The 23,125-nt window shown below is 38.5% G+C and overlaps 1 protein-coding gene across 1 annotated transcript in view; it reads right to left on the reverse strand.

Moving 5' to 3' along the window:
• The window catches only part of MYO16 (myosin XVI), a gene marked incomplete at its 5' end in the record, with an annotated part of 447,953 nt that overhangs the window by 415,886 nt on the left and 8,942 nt on the right, over positions 1–23,125 (reverse strand). Inside the window, one exon of the mRNA XM_079779480.1 lies at positions 6,229–6,492. Within this exon, the coding sequence (XP_079635606.1) occupies positions 6,229–6,492 (264 nt within the window). The remainder of the gene's footprint in view (positions 1–6,228; positions 6,493–23,125) is intronic.

The following is a 23,125-nucleotide window of genomic DNA, read 5'->3' on the forward strand; positions in this document are numbered from 1 at the left end:
GAATTGCTTCTAAATGACATGCTATAAACCTTATCATGTCATCCTCTGAAATAGTGTATTTGACTATTTATATTCAGTAAGCCAATAAAAGTACTTGGAAGTAAGTTGTTGTTTTTAATTTACAAAAATACACAATCTGAAAAAACTTTTAAATAATTACTTAAATGAAAAGTATTTGTGGCAAAATTATTTTACTCTCTCAATTATATAAATGTGTACATATAACCATTTGCGTAGCTTAAAGATAAATGAAAATATGACTATCATGACTAAATGTAAACGTTTTTCTAAATACAGTTCTAGAGAAGAGAAGTAAACATATGCAAGACAGATTATAATGCCTCCAAAGAGATTGCTTACATTTTCAATGAAAATTAATCTCTTAAATTTATAAGAAATTAATACATTCCCTCTGATACAGAAAATAACTCAGCATTAATGTGAGAGTTTCCAAGGTTGATAAAAGACTCAAAAGAAGAAATAGAAGTGACTATTATTTAATATGTACAGCATAAATATACCATCTGTTATGAATTTGTCCTTCACAAATTGGTATATTGAAGGCATAACCCAATGTGATGATATTAGAAGTTGGGATCTTGGGAGGTAATTGGGGTCAGATGAAATCATGAGGATGAACCTCCATGATAGCGTTAGTACCCTTACAAGAAGAGAAAGAGAAACCAGAGCTTGCTCTCTTCACCCTGTGGGATACAGTGAGAAGGTGGTCATCTTTAAGGTCAAAAAGTGCTGGTAAGAACCAATCCTTGCGCTCACTTCAGCGGCACATACAGTAAAATTGGAAGGAAACAGAGAAGATTAGCATGGCCCCTGAACAAAGATGACACCCAAATTCGTGAAGCATTCCAAAATAAAAAATAAAAAAGAACCAAATCTGGTGGCATGTTGATCTTGGGCTATCCAACCTCCAGAACTGTGAGAAATAAATGTCTGTTGTTTAAGCCACCCAGTCTATAGTATTTTTTATGGCAGCCAGAGCTAAGACTTCTCTTTGGACAAACGTTTTAATTTACATTGCAATAATGTACTTAAAACTTTAATAATTGATTAGAAATTCAAACAATTTTGCTGAATTCAAAAAGTCATTCAACTATTTCATCATTGATGCTAATGTTGACCTTAGTTATTGAACACAATTTTGCTTCCATTAGTTTATAAAACTACTAGAGGCCCAGTGCACGAAATTCATGCATGGGGGGGTGTATCCCTCAGCCCAGCCTGCACTCTCTTCAATCTGGGACCCCTTGAGGGATGTCCGACTGCCCGTTTAGGCCCAATACCAGTAGGATCAGGCCTAAATGGGCAGTTGGACATCCCTCTCACAATCCAGGACTGCTGGCTCCCAACTGCTCACCTGCCTGCCTTCCTGATTGCCCCTAACCGCTTCTACCTGCAAGCCTGATCACCTCCATCTTGTGTCCACATGGGGGCAGCTATCTTTGATGACATGCGGGCAGCCATCTTGTGTGTTGGAGTGATGGTCAATTTACATATTACTCTTTTATTAGATAGGATAGAGGCCTGAGGCATGGGTGGGGGCCAGCTGGTTTGCCCTGAAGGGTGTCCCAGATCAGGATGGGGGTTCCCTTGGGGTTTGGGGCGGCCTGGGTGAGAGACCTGTGGTGGTTTGCAGGCTGGCCACGCCCCCCCAGTGACCCAAGTAGAGACCCTGGTATCTGGGATTTATTTATCTTCTATAATTGAAACTTTGTAGCCTTGATTGGAGGCCAGAGCCAGTCAGGGTGGGCAGGAAGCTTGGCTTCCTCCATCACCAGGGACAACCCAAGCCTCCTGTTCTCTCCAGCTCTATGGCTGCCACCATTTTTGTTGGGATTTATTTATCTTCTATAATTGAAACTTTGTATCCTGGATTGGAGGCCAGGGCTGGCCAGGGCAGGCGGGAAGCTTGGCTTCCTCCATCGCTGGGGGCAACCCAAGTTTCTGGCTGGTTCCAGCTTCGTGGCCGCCGCCATCTTTGTTGGGTTAATTTGCATACTCGCTCCTGATTGGCTGGTGGGTGTAGCTTGTGGGTGTAGCGGAGGTGTGGTCAATTTGCATGTTTCTCTTTTATTAGATAAGATATCCTGGGAGTAATAAAAGTATATAAATTGTCTTTCTAAGGCATTCTTTTCTAATAATCTTGAGAATATTTTGTGTTACTTCTGTCATAAAGAATAAACAATGTAGTGTATAAGAAGAATTTAGTAAAGTAATTAGCAAGAGTACAAAGTATATTGTATGTGTGTGTGTGTGTGTGGGGGGGGTGTTTCTTCTGCTTCCTATCGTCCCTATTATTTTGAATTACTTTTTATGTTGGTGGTTACAACAAACAAAATGTGGACCCTTTCTGTCCCATTCTTTCTCTTCATTGCAATTCAAAAAACAAAGACACATACATAAAGCAATCCTATATAATAAAAGGCTAATATGAAAATTGTCCCCTCCACTGGGAATTTGACCGGGAGTTCAACCAGGAGTTTGACCAGGGGATGGGGCCGGCTGGCCAACCACTCGTGACCCCTCCCCCTGGCCGGCCCTGCCCCCAATCAGACCCCCCCACCCCAATCAGGGGCAGGGCCAGCTGGCAGGCCAACCATCCATGGCTCCTCCTCCCAGCTGGCCTGGCCCAATCAACCCTGATCAGAGCGGGCCCGCTGGACCCCACCCATGCATGAATTTGTGCACCGGGCCTCTAGTTTCTTCAATAAAACCCAAATCAAAGTTAATCATGACTTCACTGTGTTCCAAATATTATAATACTTTGGGAAACATTACAGCATTATGTATACACTGAGTGGCCAGATTATTATGATCTCTGAATGCATAATAATCTGGCCACTCAGTGTGTGTGTGTGTGTGTGTGTGTGTGTGTGTGTATTAGAGGCCCGGTGCATGAATTCATGCATGGGTGGGGTCCGGCCAGCCTGCTGGTCAAACTCCTGGTCAAGGGGACAATTTGCATATTAGCCTTTTATTATATAGGATATACACTGAGCAGCCAGATTATTATGTGTTCAGAGATCATAATAATCTGGCCACTCAGTGTATATAATAGTTTCTTCTTGGTCTCTAGATTTATTATTCTATTATTTTAATTTCTTTTTAGCCTTAACTTTTACCCTGTAAATATTTTACACAAGAGATGTTATAAATTTGCAAGTAATGTTTTTGTTGTTTCATTACTTTTAAATCAATATAGGGCTTCAATCTGCCCACATTCTAATTTAGATTTGCTCCCACAACTACTGACTCATGGACTTGAACAAACATCTTCCTTTCTAATACCACTGGAAGGTACTGGAATGAGCAGTAGGATGTGTTGAAGCTGACTGACAGTGTCCCTGTCCCTCCATGTGCTTATAGCTTCACAGAGCAGATGGCCATTCAATGAAAAGCTTCAAGTGAGAAGAGAATGATAAAATGTGAGGTTAGAGGGCTCTGGGACAATTCCTTCATGTGTAAAATAAGAGCATTGGACTATCAGGGGTGAGGAACCTTTTCTCTGCCAAGGATATTTATAATATCATTCGAGGGTCATACAATATTATCAATTTAAAAATTAGCCTTCTATATTTGGCCTAATATATAATTAACTCACCCCTAATGCCTTGGCAGGGCCAGACCGAATGATTACACAGGCCCTATACACCCAAGGGCCAGTCGTTCCCCACCCCTGGAATAGATGATCTGTAGGTACTTTCCCACTCAGAGATTCTCCGCCACTGTCACTGTATTTTTTTTCAGAACTTCCCAGAGTATTCTAGTTTGAATAACCAGCCCACAAAAAACCTTAAAAGGACTTCAGTCTTCTTACTATAGCTATTATCTTCTATATATATAAAAGCTTAAGCGACCGAACAACCAAACGACCGGTCACTATGACGCGCACTGAGCACAAGGGATGGACGCTCAATGCAGGAGCTGCTCCCTCGTGGTCAGTGCACTCCCACAGTGGGAGCGCTGCTCAGCTGACCAATGGCTGCCAGACACAGGGCTCACGGCTGGCTGCCACAGCCCAGAGACCACAGCAGAGCAGCAGCAAGCCTATCAAGCAGTGGTGGTGGCAGGTGTAGCGGGGCCAAGATGAGCAGGAGCAGCAGACAGGAGTGGCAGATGGCATTGGACTGCTGGTTTTGGCCCGATCCCCCACAAGCTATGCCGAGGGACCCCACCGGTGCATGAATCCGTGCACTGGGCCTCTATTTGTATATAATGTGCTCAGTTTTCTTAGTTACAGAACCATGATCCCTATTTGAAAGTTTCAGAACCATGTATGTTATTAAATTTATTATTTTCCAGATTGAACAGGTTAAAAATATATAAGTAGCTCAGCAAGAGTTTTGCCACTAAGTGTATTACCAAAACAAAACCCCAAAACATCTGTTTTCAGAGAGTTGACTTTGAAATGTGATTAATGGATTGTGGAGCATGCCTGTTTGGGATTAATTCAACCACTGGTTTTTGGGCTAACCAAGATAAATTAATTTCTATTTGCTTCCTAAAAGCCTTATATATTTACTAGTAGCCCTGCACATGAATCCATGCATGAGTAGCTTGCTGCTGCTTGCCTCAGCTGGCCACCCACCCACTGCCTCTGGTAGCTCTCTGCTACTTGTAGCTTGCTGCTGCACCCTCCTGTAGCTCTCCACCCACTGCCCTGCCCTCTGTAGCTCTCTGCCTGCTGCCCTGCCCTCCTGTAGCTCTCCACCACTTGATTTTGATGTTATGGCATAATGGATAATTAGCATATTCCTCTCTTATTATAGGATACCTACAGCTAGAAAGTTTCTCACACATTAGAACTTTGGAAATTAGTTCCAGCATTAGAGATTGAGAAGTATAGAGGATCTACCTAAACATAGTCACAAACCCAAACAGACAAACAAAATAAGAAGACAAAAAACAATCCTCAAATGAAAGAACTAAAGAATTCTCCAGAAGAAGAGATAAATGAAGCAGAGATAACTAATTTTTCTGAAACAGAGTTCAGGGTTATGATGGTAAAAATGCTCAACAGTATGAAAAAAGATATAGTAACTCTGAAAAAAGAACAGTATGAGATAAAGAATGACATAACACAAATAAAATACATTGGAAGGAACACACAGCAGATTAGGGGAAGCTGAGGATTAAATCAGTGAATCAGAAGACAGAGTTGAAAATATCACTCAATCAGGGAACCAAAAAGAAAAAACAATTAAAAAAAACAGAAGGACAGCTTAAGGGAGCTGTGGGACAACATGAAACATAACAATATTAGAATAGCAGGTATGCCAGAAGAGGTAGAGAGGGAGAAAGGAATAGAGAAGGTGTTTGAAGAAATAATGGCAGAAAACTTCCCTAACCTGGTAAAGGAAAAAGTCACACAAGTTCAGGAGGCACAGAGAACCCCAAACAAGAAGAACTCAAACAGACCCACGCCCACACACATCATAATTAACCTTTTGCACTCGGATGTCCGAGTGTGACCCGACACGGTTAGCATTAGAATAAAGGAATCGAGAAAAAAGCAAGCGGAGTGCAAAGGGTTAAAATGACAAAAATTAACCTTTTGCACTCGGATGTCGAGATTAAAATTACTCTTTGAAAAATTAAAAATAGCACTGCCATATGGTCCAGCAATCCCACTTTGGGGTATTTATACAGAGAAAATAAAAACACTAATTAAAAAAAAATAACTTTGGAAATTATATTCTAAAAACAAAAAAATTAATTAAAAAAAACACATGAAAGATAAGAAGTTTAATAGTTTTGTAAAAACAACTGAAAATTGGATTAAGTATTCTAAATAACATTTGATACTACAAGCCAGATACTACAAGAGAGTTTGAGAGGAACTGACTGTATGACTGTGTCTATTCATGAATGACATAATAATACATTTTACTGAACAATCTCATCTTCAAAGGAAACAATTTCATTTTTAAAAGTTCCATTAACAATTGGAATGAACAATTTGCAAGGAAATCATTGCTTTTTAGGTAGGTAATTCTTTAAAAAGATATACCACAATTTTACCAAAATTTTTGAAATGTTTACTAAGAGACTTGGGACTTTTAACTATGTTCATAGACGAGATCATTTTTTTCTTGAAAGAAAGCCCCTATTATTTAAAAGAAATTCTACCCTTCATCTTCCCACAAAAAACAACCACAAACTAATAAACCACAGAAAAACCATATCAAAAAACATTTTTATGTCATGTACCTTCTTTGTCATCATGGTGGATAATTGCATCCTGAATCATGTCAGCAAGGTTAAAATGCACTTTCTGATTCTTGCCATGCTTCAGTTTTTTCAGGACTCCTTCCTGCTTCTGAAAAGCCTTCTCTCTTTCATAGTAGGCTTTGATTTGTTCACAGCGCATGCGTTTCACCAGCCGCTGCCTTTGGCCAAGGGGAAGGGTCTCCAGCAAGCACTGGTCAATTTCCATTTCATGGGATCGGAAAACATTACATAGCTGAAAGCAACCTGAAAGAAACAAAATGGGAAAGTCACTAGACCCATTATTACAACAAATACAGTAGCATTACAGAACATATTTGATTTCCTGTTACCATCACACAAGTCAGAAAATCACTCATTCCTCTGGAAGAAAAACAAAGAGTTAATATCTTTTCTCCCCTCTTTTTTGAAAGTTAATATCTTACTTAAGATGGGACAGTGATTGCCTGGCAGAGAGGGTGTGGGGGAGGTGGAGGAGGATGTAGGAGGGATAAAGGATGATAGATGCATACTTGGCTTAGGGTGGTGAACACACAATACAGTGTACACATGATGTGTTGTGGGATTGTGCACCTGAAACCTATGTAATTTTGTTAACCAGTGTCATCCCAATAAATTCAATAAAAAGAAACAAAGATTGCATGATAATAAAATAAAAATTTTAAAAGAATTAGATATAGAGGTGTGGTTTTGTTTAACACTTAACAATCAGTGTTTTCTTATTTCTTTAAAGCTACACCCAAGCCCTAAAAGTATTACCACTGCATTATGATTCTTCATCTAACTGAATATGCTGACTAAACTTTATGTGATACATTTTGGCAGAAAGCCACTCTAAGTCTTTCAGCACAACCTAATAAAATTGGTTTTGCATATCCTGATGACTCTGCTACTCTAATGTAATAGACTATATGTAAGCTATAAATTGTTTATATAGAACATAGGTATGCTATCATTGTTTATATGACACAATGATCATTTTTCACCAATTTATTGATAAACACATTTCCCAGTGATTGGTAAACATTCATTTCTAAGAAACCTAACAATGGTTAAATTAGGTATAAAGATTGAGCAATGGAATGGAGATTTTGCTCTTAGCAACTCAAAATCATGAATATAATTGGTGCTGTTGTATACTTTCTCTTATTCATATTTTGATTAACAAACTGAGTTCTCTGTCCTGTTATTGAAAATATTCACTTTCTTTCCATATACTATTTCCTATAAACTCCACCCAAAACACCTGTAATGGAATTGTACTAACTCATATATTTACCACTTGTTTAAAATTTTACTATAGGCAAGAAAATTAATGTTAAAGCACTGTAAGTTCTAGAATCTGGTTCACAAATACAGGTTCAGATATGTGTTTATATGTTCTTCTCTTGACATATCTATGATGTAAGTCTCAAGCAAGTAAAAGTAACTATGCAAGCATAAAAATGTGGTTCATCATATGCCATATATGGAAATATGCAGTTAGGATAGTGTTACTTCATCTTTGGAAAGGTGCTCTATTGCTTTGAAAGGACAGCAAGTTGTGATGCTATTTCCATTTCTGTTTCACTTGATGCTTTTCAAAGTGTTATTCTCACAGCCACCAGGTAAGACCATCCCTATGTTGCAAGTAAACTAAGTTGAGAGAGGCTGTGGCTTGTCTAAGACCAAAGAGAAGATTTTATGACAGTCGTAAATGGTCCAAAAAGGCTCAAAAAAATAAAAGACAGAGGTTCTCTAGAGTCATGTATTTAATATATACACTGAGTGGCCAGATTATTATGATCTCTGAGTGCATAATAATCTGGCCACTCAGTGTATATCCTATATAATAAAAGGCTAATATGCAAATTGTCCCCTCCACCAGGAGTTTGACCAGCAGGCAGGCCAGTCAACCGCCCATGTCCCCTCCCCCTGGCCAGGCTGGCCGGACCCCATCCATGCATGAATTCATGCACCAGGCCTCTAATATATATATACTGAGTGGCCAGATTATTATGTGTTCAGAGATCATAAATAATCTGGCCACTCAGTGTATACAGAGGAGGGGAGAGAATAAACATTGGAGAATTTCATTTTGGTTGTTTCTTAGCATTTGACATTTTACCATCATATGTTTTCCTAAAACTCTTAATAAGTATTTGTAAGAGTCATGTTAGGAGGACCAGATAACCACACATAAACTATCCCTTTTCAATGACCTAAACATAGAGACAACAGCGATTCTGAAATGATAACAAATTTCTCTATGTATGTTTCTTTGATAAAAACCATGATCACTGTCACAAGCAGATTGTGAGAGTTCATTAATAATGGATGGGAAACATCTCCTAATTTCAAATCTGTTTAGAAAACTGCACCAAGTTTGATTCACTGACTTGGATTCTCAAGATACTTGGACTTCCATGACTTCCCTGGGTTGACAGCAGGTGCCCAGGGAATCTTTGGAGCCACTGAAAATCCTAAAGAGGTCAAACCAATGACATTACTGGGTCATATACTGAGTAGCACACAGTCAAACGTGGAGGATGATTTTACAATAGACAATTTTAAAGTTGATTGTAGCCAAATTTATCTTTTCTCTTTGAGTTTTTGTCTTAGACATCATTACTGAAAACCCATCTGTATTCTAAGTCACTGAAATTGAGTGTTGGTAGTCCTATTCTTTCAGCTTTTCCAATCAAATCTCCCATGCACCTGGAATTATAAACACAACAGTCCTCTAGTTTTTAACTGTGAAGTAATGTTTATGGAGTGTGCAGTGATAACTCATGAGTCATTGAGCAACCCACTCAGGCTGTCAAAAAGGAGCGCTGAGAGAAGTTCATAAATTAATCCCCTTATGGTTTGGATAATCAGAAGCTAAGGCAGTTACATTTCAAATCCATACACGATAAAAGATTGATCTTTAGTGGATTTCCATTTTAAATAATTCCCTTTCTTTGATTTTTAAATGGTCTAAACTTTGATGTATTGGGCACTGAAACGTGTTTTGTCTAATTATTAGTGGATCAGCTATCTTTGTATACGTGCTACTATCAATCTGTAAGACAGTCACTAAATATAACAAAGTTATAGGACACATACTTTTGAAGCAGTCTAGTCAAAACTTATTGAACTTCATCACTGGAGCACTAAGATGAAAATGATCTCAACTCATTTTTGAGATTAGCATAAACTTGCTATCAAAACCAAGTGAGGACATCACACAAAAAAGGAGTTACAGATCAATCTCATTTATAATTACACATGCAAGTAGTCTACAGGAATATTAGCTAAATGAACCCAGGAGTGTGTAATTCGTTCATGGAGGGAAAGAATGGCTTATTTTAGAACACCTATGAATGTATGACACTTCTTTAAATTCTGCTTCAAATTTGGAAAGGAAGGCTTCTATCTTACCTCAGTATGAAGGTTTTAGTCAACATAGGGGAAAAAGTAAAAGAAGTAAGGGCCAGAAGGGTAGAAGGAGGAAAATAATTAGTTAACTTTGTAAATACTGTGTTACACATATGTAAAAAACAACACCCTCTATGACTCAGCTATTAGAACTGATAGTCCAGAATCTTGCTCAATACAAATCAATACACACAGAGAAGAAAGCCACATTTTCAAACCTAACAATAGATGCAGAGTCTCACTAATGTATAGCAAAAATTAAAGATATGATCTCATATTCACTTGACTGACAAAGATAATAAGTGTTATAATATTGGAAAAACATAGTTAAATTTAAGATGTATCTCTCCTACATCTAACTATGAACTCTACAAAACTTTTGAAATATATTGCAAATAAAATAAATACAAAATAATCTAGCATGTAATGAAAAAGATTAGGAGTAATAAAAACCAACTTTGTAAATGATCCATTCACTTATTTTTGAAGGAAATGAATATGTTTTGTCAATTATCTTTTCAATACTTTCTGTTCCTGGCATTGGTAGAAGAATAGACATTCATTAAGATCAATGGAACAGAATAGAGAACCTAGAATTAGCTCCACATCAATACAGCCAACTCATTTGTGACACAAGGGTAAAAGCAAATCAATGAGGAAAGTCTTTTCAACAAATGATGCTGTAGTAGTGTCACATCCATGTTTCTCTCCCAATCCCCGTCCTTCCATATTCTCTAAAATCAATTAAAAAATATTATCAGGTGAGTATTAAAAAATAAATAAATTACATTAGTGATATTTTCAAATATTGGTGACGATGTGGAGAAGCTGTGTCCCTGACCCTCATAGTGGGTTTGTAAACTAGCACAGTCATTCAAGGAAACAGTTTGCCAGTGTCTTTCAATAGCCGCATTATGTACTTATCCTTTGAGGTGAGATTATGTGCCATAAGACTATAAAACTCATAGATGAAAAAATAAATATTTCATGACATTGGACTTAGTAATGATTTCTTGGATAAGACACCAAAAGCACAGGCAATAAGCATAAATAGACAAACTGGACTAACTAAAAAACTTTTGTACATTAAAGAACACAGTCAACAGAGTAAAAAGGCAACCCACAGAATGGGAGAATATATTTGTAAACCATATACCTGATAAGGGGTTAATATCCAAATATATAAAAAAACTCTCACAACTCAACAATAAAAATAGCAATAACCAAATTTTAAAATGGGCAAAGGAGTGGAATAGTTGTTTCTCTAAAGATGATATACAAATGCACAAGTACATAAAAAGATGCTCAAAATCACTAGTCATCAGTGAAATGCAAATAAAAACTGCAGTAAGCCATCACCTCACACCCATTAGAATGACTACTACAGCGGGGGAAAAACACTCAGAAAATAAGAAGTATTGGGAACCCTTTTGCACTGTTGGTGGGATTGTAAAATGTTTCAACCACTACAGAAAACAGTTCTTCCAAAAAATAAAAATAGAATTACTATAGGGTCGAGAAATCCCACTTCTAGGTCCATACCCAAAATAATTGAAAAGAGGATCTCAAAGAATCATTTACCCACCTATGTTCATTGCAGCATAGTTCACAGTGGCCAAGAGTTGGAGGAAGCTAAATGTCATCACTGGATGACTGGTTAAACAAAATGGTGTATATACATACCTTTACAATGGAATATTATTCTATCTTAAAAAGGAAGGAAATCCTATCACATGATATAACACAGATGAACACTGAGGACATGCTAAAGGAAATAAATCATTAACAAAGAGACAAATACTGTATGATTCCACTTATATGAGGTATCTACTTAGTCAAATTCATAGAAACAATTTAGAATTGTGGTTGCTAGGAGGTTGGAGAGAAAAAGTGAGAGTTGTTGTTTAATGAGTATAGAGTATCAGATTTTAAAGGTAAAAAAGATCTGGAGATCTGTGTCAAAATAATGTGATAAGCTTTAATACTATGAACTGTACATTTAAAGATGGATAACTAATAAATGTTATGTGTTTTGCCACAATAAAAAAGTGTGGGGAGACAGGGGGCTGCATCACAGGGGCTTTAAAAAGATACATACAGAAATTTATTTAATGAAAAATGTATCTGCAAACATATTGTTTATCCGACTTTATAAAAATGTTTGCTATGATCTCTTAAGAGGCCAGAGGTGGCTGTTCAGGAAGGAAATTAGCATGCTGCACACACACTCACACACATACACTCTCTCTCTTATAGCTACACACCCAACAACTCTCCTAGCAGAAGTTTTATTCTCAGAATCAATTGTTATACATGCTTCCAGAGTTATTTTTTACTGTATATACAATGACAATGAAACAAAGGAAGCGTGAGGATTTTCAAAGACAAGAGTATAATCACTTTCAACATACTCCCCCAGAGCCTTAAAAAAAAAAAAAATCTTTCTAAGCATTGAAGTCTTTAAAAATGGCTAGATTTTAACATCCTTGCAATCAAGCTGCAGGTCCATATCCTTTTTTATAGAGCAAAAAATAGTACAAAGAAATTGCATTTGCAAAAGATATAGATGTTATGCCCTAAAATATCTCAGATTTAAGTCCAAAATGCCTCTGTTTCATATAATCCTGCATTGAAATGCTTCTCTGAAAGAAAGAAAAATAAATTTAAATTTTCTTTAAAAAATCAACAATATTTTTATCTCGCTACTGTACTCTCTTTAATTTTTTAATTTAATTAGTATGTGACCATTTCTTGGGTTTCCATCCAATTATTAGGGCATGCTTTTCTAATGAGAAAATATGAAATTGTTTTCTTTTTTTCATTAAAATGGAAATGAAACAAACATAAATGACAAAAATTATTGTATACTCTAAAGAACATTTATTTTGTCCATATCGATCTATACTTTTCCACATTTAATATTTCCCTTTCAATATTTATTTAATAACAAGTGATATGATTATGATAAATAGCTTTTCAGTGAACATAGATTTACAGTCATAATTCTTTTTAGGATTTGTTTTAGAGTAAGAATAAAACTGAAGATTGTTACCCTGAGGTCATGTTCCTGATTCATTATCCCTGTGGACCCAGATGTCTAATCAAATCTATATAGTTCATGGAGGGTACCATGTCATGGATGCTCTGTCCTGTGTCACAGATGATTCCCAAATCATGCCCATGTGCTAATGCCTAACACAGTAATTTACCTTCAGACTATGAGGACTGAATGACCACGTTCCTTTTCAGAGACAACCCAGCTACATTCAGGGTGCACAGCCTGGTGATTTGGAGTGCCATCTCTGGGTATCAACTAGCTATTATCTTATCATTTACACACTCCATGAGAACTTCTCTGGGGAAGTCCAGCCCCTCAAAGATTAGAACTGCCTCCTGATTGCTGTTCTCAGATACTTCTGAATTACATGCCATATTGCTGAAATCAAACCCTGTCATTTCATGCCTTTCTAAATACCATGATCCCACTACTGAGTGTTTGCAAGTTTTGGAACCCCAATTGCTACCCTGTCGCTTCCAAGAGAGGGCAAAACTATGAAATTAAAACAGTATCAGACAAGCTTGAATTCCTGGGTAGCTCAGGAGAGAAGCTCTCTTGGGTTCAGACTCAACAAAACAGAGTTAGATCCTTACCCCAAATATACATTTTGGGGTCCACAGACTTTAAATAATCTTCTGCTTTGAATCCATATCTATACATCATCCTCATCAACAGCTTCAATCCTGGTTGAAAGAGACTGCTCACTCAATTCCCTCCTGACAATTTCTTTAAATAGACAAATTCCCTGGTGTTCAGATTGTCTGAGAATGGGATACCTGCCAGTTTCAATACACTGGTTCCCTCCTAAGGAAACAGAAGCCCTGACTGGCTTCATGACCCCACTGGTCAGTCAACCAGCTTCCTCGATGACTTTAGTCTGAGTCCTGCAGCAACACTGAAAAACAAACATTGCACAAATGGTTCAAATACAAAACCAATGAGCATGTTCTATACCTTAACAGTTAGTTCCTCCTTAAATTTTTTTAATGCAAAAGCTTGTGTGTATGTGTCCATGCAACTCTAATTTCATGACTGTAAATAATTTTTTTTTAAATATCATCATTGTTGCCCTAGCCCGTTTGGCTCAGTGGATAGAGCGTTGGCCTGCGGACTGAAAGGTCCCAGGTTTGATTCCAGTCAAGGGCATGCACCTTGGTTGCGGGCACATCCTCAGTGGGAGGTGTGCAGGAGGCAGCTGATCGATGTTTCTCTCTCATCGATGTTTCTCTCTATCCCTCTCCCTTCCTCTCTGTAAAAAATCAATAAAATATATTTTTAAAAAATAAATAAATAAAATAAAATATCATCGTCTTGGGCAAATTGTATTATATAAAATGTTACTTTGGTATAAAATATTTGATGCATGCCATTATTTTGATATAAAATATTTTCAGTCCTGAAATGTATTGAGACGAAATTGAATTTTATATTTAGTACTTAATTTTGGCCTTATTAAGTCTGTGTGTGTTTTTTCACTTTTTTCTGTAAAGAAAATAATTGAGGAAAGAATGATAATATTTCTATCATCCTTTCTAGGCTAAAAAAACAGTCTAGGTTATAGTGTGTGGTTTTAAATTATTTCCATTGCTCTTTACATCAATTTTTAAGATACAATTTCAGATAAAAGAAACTAGGTTTCTTTTCAAGGACAATTTAAAACCCAGTATCAAAACAAAGAGTATACTTCTCAGAGAAACATCCCTATGTCCAACATAAGGACCCTCCTTATCTCAAGACTTAGTTATTGCAGCAAATACACTTGGCTTTAATCTCAAACCACTCCACTCTGCTGGGCAGAATTTTCAAAAATACATTTGTCTTAATACTAACCCAGTATAATGGTATAGCAAATAAAACTAGTCATAATCTCTGAGGTCATCATCAATGGGCTCTACGTTGCCCATTGGAGATATTACTAATTAGTGCCACAAACAAACCAGCCTTTTACATACCTTCCATTTTCATTACTGTCTTCCTGCTACTCCATTATATGGAATCTGAAACTATCATTAACTACCTATAGTGGCCCATTATTTCTTCTAGGAGCACCCTCCTTCTGGGAATTACCTCTCCTCTCTTACTTCAAGTGGTTCTAGTGGGGTTATTAAAATTGTTGCCCAACTCAACTGCCAACAGGATTGAAAATGTGACTTAGGTTGAACCTGTCATAATGGTCATAGACTGATGGGAAGTGTTGGGTTCTACTGTCATTATTGGCCATATCTACTCCTTCAGATACTCCGAGATTCCTAATCTATTACTGTCCTTGTGATCCCATTGTGTTGGCCTGTCTTGTCTGTTGTGACTCGCTGTGTTTGTTCTGCAGAGTCACAGCTGGTAAGAACCACTGCTAGAGGTCTTTTCCTCAAAATTTTTGCATGTAGACAGTGCTCCATACAAGGGAGGTGGAAGGAGGGTTGATAGTTGGTATAAGGAGATCTGAGGCAGAGATAGACAAGATTGAGATCTTTGAAAGTCAAGAAATACATTGGGGCCTTTTAAAGATACAAGGAAACAATGTACGTACTAAACCTTACAAAGTTAGTAGCTTATTTTTAATACAGAAAATTACTGTAAATACGGGGAAAATAAAGCGAAAAACTGTTAAAACATGTCTTCATTAAATATTAATGACAGTCATTTATGTAAACTGATTACTCTTAATGACTCATATTCATTTATCAAATATTATTATATCATTAATGGGTCCGATGTTATTAATGTAAGTTAAGTTTTAACAACAAATAAGGTGTTTTGTATGATCAGTATTTCTTTGCATGCGAGACTCCAGACTCAGCCTAGATCTGGCAAAAGTAAGCCCTCACCACAAGTGAAGGAAGGATACATGAAAGACCCAGATGGCCACCACCTCTGCTCATGCCTCCCCTTGGATGTCTCTACCATTGATTATCTGGGGAAACAAGGATAAGGCGCAAGAATAGCTGAAACTATAGCCACAACAACACTTAGGAACTTCTAAATTTTTAGGGGGAAAAATATTTTTTAAAAGCCACTAGTATTACTCTCTGTATAGTCTTGAAATAAAATTGCTACTGCTGATGCCATTAAAAATTAATAATCAAACATTCTTTTTTTTAAATATATTTTATTGATTTTTTACAGAGAGGAAGAGAGAGGGATAGAGAGTCAGAAACATCGATGAGAGAGAAACATCAGTCAGCCGCCTCCTGCACACCCCCCACCGGGGATGTGCCCTCAACCAAGGCACACGCCCCTGACCGGAATCGAACCCGGGACCCCTGAGTCCGCAGGCCGACGCTCTATCCTCTGAGCCAAACCGGTTTCGGTGATAATCAAACATTCTAAAAGTATTTTTACAGCACTGGACTCCAAACTAGATTTTTAAACTAGCATTTCTGTAATTCTCATGTGAGTGACTTTCTCATGCAGATTTCTCTTTCTATGATATAATGGATGCTACAGAAAACCAATTATTAAGATATACTTTTAAAATTTCATTTATACTTAAATCAACAGATGAAGACAGAATTAAAACAAGATAAAAATAGAAAATAAAGATGTTAAATGTGATATACTTTAGAGCAGGGGTCCTCAAACTTTTTAAACAGGGGGCCAGTTCACTGTCCCTCAGACCATTGGAGGGTCGGACTATAGTTTAAAAAAAACTATGAACAAATTCCTATGCACACTGCACATATCTTATTTTGAAGTAAAAAAACAAAAGGGCAAAAACACCTGCATGTGGCCCGCGGTTCGTAGTTTGAGGATGCCTGCTTTAGAGAGTGTCTATAAATAGGAACTTGAGTTTAAGAATTCCTTTTTTAAAAAGCCATTTGAATTGTAAAGAAACTATAAGCCTTTCATTAAAATCATCATCTCTACTAATTAAAGAGAAAGCCTTCTCAGTGTGCTAATATAATAAAACAAGAATAAATTTTATTTTTTCAGCACATAGTTTACAATTGAAAGAAAAAAAGGAAGAAAGAGGGAGGGAGGGAGGGAAAAAGGAAGGGAGGGAGAGAGGGAGGGAGGGAGGGAGGGAGCGAGCTGGCTGGCTGTATGTATATATGTATGGATGGATATAATAAATGCCCCAATCCTTTGAGACCAGATATCTGAAAATGAATGAGCAGATACAGCACAGAAACTCTGTAGATGAGAAACAGGAGACAGACGTGTGCACTGTGGAAGCAGTCCTGAGCTATCACTGCTGAACCACACAGACATGGAGACCAGGAGCCTGTTCTGTTAGAATGCGCTCAGGATCTGCTCTCAGGCTAAAGCTGAGGACACAAAAGTCAAGACTGGACCCTGGTTAATGGACCTGGGATATACAAGTCTCAGAGAAAGTGGGAATACAGCAATAATCCTCTGATTAAAACTGTCTAATTGAGATTTTAAAAAATAAAACCATCTATTGAGTGTTTCCCAAACCTGTGGCTTAATAACTAAAGCACAGTGGTTTGACAACCATATTTCTATTTATTTTACTTACTAGTCAAATTCTCCATGCAGGTCAGGAATTTCAGTGAGTTAAGATACAAAAAAAAAAAAAAAAAAAAAAAAACAAAAAAAAAAAAAACAACTGTCTATGAATATTTATAGCGATTTTACTCATCATCATAAAAGATTGGAGACAACCAAAATACCTACAAACTAGAAAATGGAAACACACTGTTGTATGTCCATACAACAGGATACTACTCAACAGCAAAAGAGAACAAATCAGTTGCATGCATCAACATGAATAAATCTCAGGTGGATTACATTAAAGACAGAAGCCATTTTCTTCAAATTACTAAGCACACACTATACACTGAGCAATTGCATCCCTGTTATTTATCTCAGAGAAATGAAAGTGTATGTCCACACAAAAATCAGTAGAGAATTGTTCGTAGTAGATTTATTTCTAACTAGAGGCCCGATGCATGAAATTCGTTCAAGGGCCTTGGCCCCAGCCCCTGCCCACTGCCACCTCTGCCTCGTGGCCCCCCCTCTACCCCCCCACCCCCACCCCGCCGCAGCTTTGTCCGGAAGGAAGGACATTCAGAAGGATGTCTGGTCTAATTAGCATATTATGCTTTTATTATTATAGACAGACAAAAAGTAGAAACAAAAAATGTCACCCAATAGGTGAATAAACAAACCATGATACATCCATTCCATGGAATACTACTCAGTAATTAACAGGAAAAAATAATTGATATACACAACAACTTGGATGGATCTCAAGAGCATCAGACTGAGTAAAAGAAGCCAATCTCAAAGATCACATACTATATGATTCCATTTATATGACATTTGGAAAAAGCAAAGCTACAGGGACAGAAATTAGATCTCGCATGCCCAAGACTGATAGTTAGGGGAGGGGATTGTGAATTGGAATGAGAAAACTTTTTGGTGTGAGGAAATGTCCCAAATCTGGATTGTGGAGCATTTACATCATGGTCTGCATTTGTCAAAATGTATCAAACTATACACCTAAAAAGAAAGTTCTGGAAGTAAATTATTTCTCAATAAACTTGACTTAACAAAATAAACAAAATGGTAATTAAGTTTAGAACCAATTTTCCAAAATTTTTAATAGAGCATTAAAATAGATGTTTCAAAATACTGAGGCATATTCAGTTATATGCTGCTACAATGAATATTTTTAATAAGAGAAAAATACTTCTTGGTATGATTTTTAAATTAAATTAAATAAATCACTTTTTAAAATATGAAATAAAGAGTCTTATAAACAAATTCCAGCCCCTGTCATTTGTTGTAAATCAGAGAAGTTAGAGAAAAAGAATACCCAGTGCTACCAGGTATCTGGTTAAAGTGAGGAAGAGGGGCCTGGCCAGAGTTGCTCAGTCTGTTGGGTGTCATCCCCGTGCAATGAAAGGTTGCCGGTTCAATTCCCAGTCAGGGCACATGCCAGATTGTGGGTTTAATCCCCAGTCAGGGAGCATAGAGAAGGAAACCAATTGATGTTTCTCTCTCTTATAGATGTTTCTCTCTCCTCCTTCCTCCCTCTAAGCATGTCTGCGGTTGAGGATTAAAAAAACAAAAGTGAGAAAGAGCATAACTCCATTCCGGCCCCAAATTCTCCATCTGCATTGCATGTCACAGATTTCTAAGAGTTTTCACGTATTGTCACTGGACTGTAGATTTCAGGATTCCGGCAACAAATATGCCATTTTCAAAGGTAAGGACAGCACCTGCACCCACTCTGTATCCATCAGTGGCTCAATAAGTTTTGACTACAGAGATGGATGAATGTATTATGGATAAAGGAAGGGAAGGAAGGGAGAATTATTAATAGACTGATTGACTTTCACAGACACCAGGGAAGGGATATTACCAGCTACATTTTTCAAATGAGGAAAAATACCAAGTCCTAGAGAAGTTAAGTGATACACCAAAGATGAAAAACAAAACACAAAAAAACTAGAAAGTAGCTGAGACACCCTAGGACTAGCCTGAAGGGTCCCACAAGTAACAGTTGAGGCTCCCCAAATTGTTGGGGAGGATGTGTGCTGCTTCCAGCACCCTCACTGGCTACATTTGAAATCAGTTCACAAGGGCAGAGAATAGCACGCCAGGCTTTGCTGGTATATCTTAAACGGATTTTGCTGGTACGTCAGAGGTGATGTTCTTTATGGATCAGTGGTGAGATGAAAGAGAAAGCTTAAGGCTTGTCTAGGATCTCATGAGAGTAGAAAGGTGAAGCAACCTGTGGCCCTGCACTGATCTGTTCCTGAGTGCCCTGAGGAAAGGGTGTGAACCAAAGCTAACTTAATAGGGGAAGTTGTTCAGAGTACAGAATAATGAACTAGAAATTTAGGAAACAATTCAACCTTTGCATGGTTTTCTCCTCTCAATAATACTCCACAGAATTGACTTTTATGTACTTAAAATATGAGGCACCAGGAGGCATATCCTTCATTAATCTCCTATTTATTGTCATCCCACTCAGAGGAGTAACTTAGTCCTTTTCTACTAACAGCCAGAATGAAGAGAAACAGTCCATTGATTTCCACAAAACCATTCATTAATTTAAATGTCTCTCCTGCCACTCCTCATTTGCAGATAATAAATAATTCAAGACTCTTTCACCTTTTCATATTCAGAAGACCATGAAGTTCTGCCTTTAGTTATCCTTCCCTCAACCGCTTCCTATGAGCCAAGCTGAACTAAGCAAAACTGGGGGCAGTACTTAGAACAGTGATGGCGAACCTATGACACATGTGTCAGCACTGACACGCGTAGCCATTTCTGATGACACGCGGCCGCTGAGGCGGCCTCATGCCGAGGATGAAACATTTGCGAAATAATGTTTTTTTTCTCAAAGTGACATACTACCCGAGTTATGCTCAGTTTTTTGGCGAAGTTTGACACACCAAGCTCAAAAGGTTGCCCATCACTGACTTAGAATGTACCAATAATTCATTCAGTGTCATAATTTCCATTTTGTGTACCATCATCTTGCTTTACAATATAGAGGAACTTCCAATTAGTTTTTTGACCACAACTATCTATGGAGATGACATATTTAGTGAACTGCCCACAGTGACTTCCATATAGTTTTCTGAAGCTATAACTCAATTTAAAACCCAACAGTTTACGAGTCATTTTAATGGACTTTGCAGCTCTCTGATGCATTCTCCTTAGAAAGGAAAACATAATTCAACTGTGGTTTGGAACAGAAGTTTTCAAAGCCTGGTACAAAAGGGTGATTTTCATATAACAATCATTCTTAAAACACGATTTTATAGGTACTATTCTAGCATGAATTTACTTATGAAAATTGTTAAAAATCAATATTTCTTTTATGTTAAGGTTTTCTAAAACTGCACTGTCATCATTAGCATTGTTGTTGTCATTTTAATTCCTCAAAAAATTGTGGAAATGTCAAAGATTAAAAGAAAACAGTTCCAATACATAGCTTTTAATGATGGTGAGTGTGAAGGAATAAATAGGATTGAGTTTTCAAAGATGAGGAAGTAGATACAGTAAATTAAAAACTATGCAAGTATTTATACTCAAACTTTTTTTCAGAAACACATCTCTGTCCACCAATTGATCTTTATCTCTTTTTCCTTTTATTTTTCTTTCAGCTTACTCACCACTACCTTTATTTGCTGCCACAGTCACATTTTTTAATGAATGTATTGGGGTGAGCATAGCTGCCTTCCTTTACCTTTTAGAAGCCAAAGTTTGTGAGTACTCTGTACTCACAATGATGGGCTCCAGTCCCTGCAGTTTGAATTCCACTCCCACCTATCCATTGACTCAGCTTGGTGTCCACATCAATAAAGGATTCCTTGTCCATTGTCCCAGTGGATCTTGTCAAACATGTACCCTAATCTTGTCACATCATGCCAGCTGTTTAGCAGACCCTTCCTCTTGACACTGTTATGCTAGTGTTCTTAACTAAAGATCCCTGAATTCCTTTGTGAACTCCTCTTCCTCTATCTATTTTTCATAAGTTTCTGATCTGAGTAATCTAATTTTTGCCAGCTACTTCTTCCTGTACCATGGCTTAAATAAAACCAATGTGCCATTGTCCCCATTTCTATCCCATCTAATAAAAGAGTAATATGCAAATTGACCATACCTCTGCTACACCCACAAGCCATGCCCACCAGCCAATCAGGAGCAAGTATGAAAATTAACCCAACCAAGATGGCTGCAGACAGGGAGAGAGCAGGAGGCTTGGGTTTCCCTGGCAATGGAGGAAGCCAAGCTTTCTGCCTGCCCTGGTCTACCTTGGCCTCCACTCAAGACTACAAAGTTTCAATTATAGAAGATAAATAAATCCCAACAAAAATGGCGGCAGCCACGGAGCTGGAGAGAGCAGGAGGCTTGAGTTGCCTCCAGCGATGGAGGAAGCCTAGCTTCAGCAGCCCTGGCCTGCTTTGGCCTCTGCTAAAGGCTACAAAGTTTCAATTATAGAAGATAAATAAATCCCAGATACCAGGGCCTCCACCTGGGTCACTGGGGTGTGTGGCCAGCCTGCAAACCACAACAGGCCCCTTACCCAGGCCACCCCATGCCCCAAGGGAACCCCCACCCTGATCCTGGACACCCTTCAGGGCAAACAAATCGGCCCCCACCCATGCACCAGGCCTTTATCCTATCTAATAAAAGAATAATATGCAAATTGACTGTCACTCTAACACACAAGATGGCTGCCCCCATGTGGTCAAAGATGACTGCCCCCATGTGGACACAAGATGGCCACCACAAGATTGCCAGCAGGGAAGGGCAGTTAGGGGTGACCAGGCCAGCAGAGGAGGGAAGTTGGGGGCGACTAGGCCTGCAGGGAAGGACAGTTGCGGGGGACCAAGGCCTGCAGGGGAGAGCAGTTGGTGGGGGACCAGGCCTGCAGGGGAGGGCAGTTAGGGGTGACCAGGCCTGCAGGGAAGGGCAGTTAGGGGCAATCAGGCTGGCAGGGGAGCAGTTAGGCATCAATCAGGCTGGCAGGGGAGTGATCAGGCTGGCAGGCAGAAGCGATTAGGGGCAATCAGGAAGGAACGCAGGCAAGCAGTTGGGAGCCAGCAGTCCTGGATTGTGAGAAGGGTCCCAGATTGGAGAGGGTGCAGGCTGGGCTGAGGGATACACCGCCCCCCCCCACACCCCCGTGCACGGGGTCTCTAGTGTTAAATAAACATCTCTCACCTGAGCTTCAGACCTGTTTATACAACTACCTACTGGGCAGCTCTCCTTGGATATCACGGAACTCAGTATAGCCAAGCCTGCCCTTCCTCCTCTGGGTCACATCTGAAGCTTAATGGTAATGCCATACACATAGTTGCTCAAGCAAAAATCTAATTGCCAGTCTTGAATAATCCTTTCTTTCATCCTTCACAACTCCTAAATTTGGCCTAAAGTCTAAGGTTCCTGGTACTCACATCTCTTTCATATTGGTCCATTTTTATCTACTCTCAGGTAACTCACCAGTATGCACTTCCCTTCATCTAGGTGTGGATTGTCACATGAGACACCCAGCTGGCCTCCTGCACTTCACTGTTGCTCCTCTCCACTTGTTCTCCATACTTGATCTTACTAATTAATGCAACTCTTTATTGTCCATTCTTTATTTTAGTGGGGTTTTTTTTCTTATTTTTTTAGAGAGGGGGAGAGATACATCAATTTGTTGTTTGTTGTTCCACTTATTTGTGCATCCAGTGGTTGCTTCTTCTATGTGCCCTGACTGGGGGATTGAACCCACAACCTTGGCTTATCTGGGAGGATACTCTAATCAATTGAGCTACTCAACCAGGGCTTTGCTGTCAGCTGAAAGATTTTAATGGATTCCAATTGCTCTCAGGAAAATTCTATACATGGTGGCATGGCCTATAGGTCCTGCAGAATCTGGACATTCATGTTTAGGAAGAAAGAGCATAGACTCAGTTTGGACACTCCACGTTTGCAGGGCTGATAGGATAGTGG

The sequence above is a fragment of the Cnephaeus nilssonii genome (genome assembly GCF_951640355.1).
Source record: "Cnephaeus nilssonii genome assembly, chromosome: 8".
Classification (NCBI taxonomy): domain Eukaryota; kingdom Metazoa; phylum Chordata; class Mammalia; order Chiroptera; family Vespertilionidae; genus Cnephaeus; species Cnephaeus nilssonii.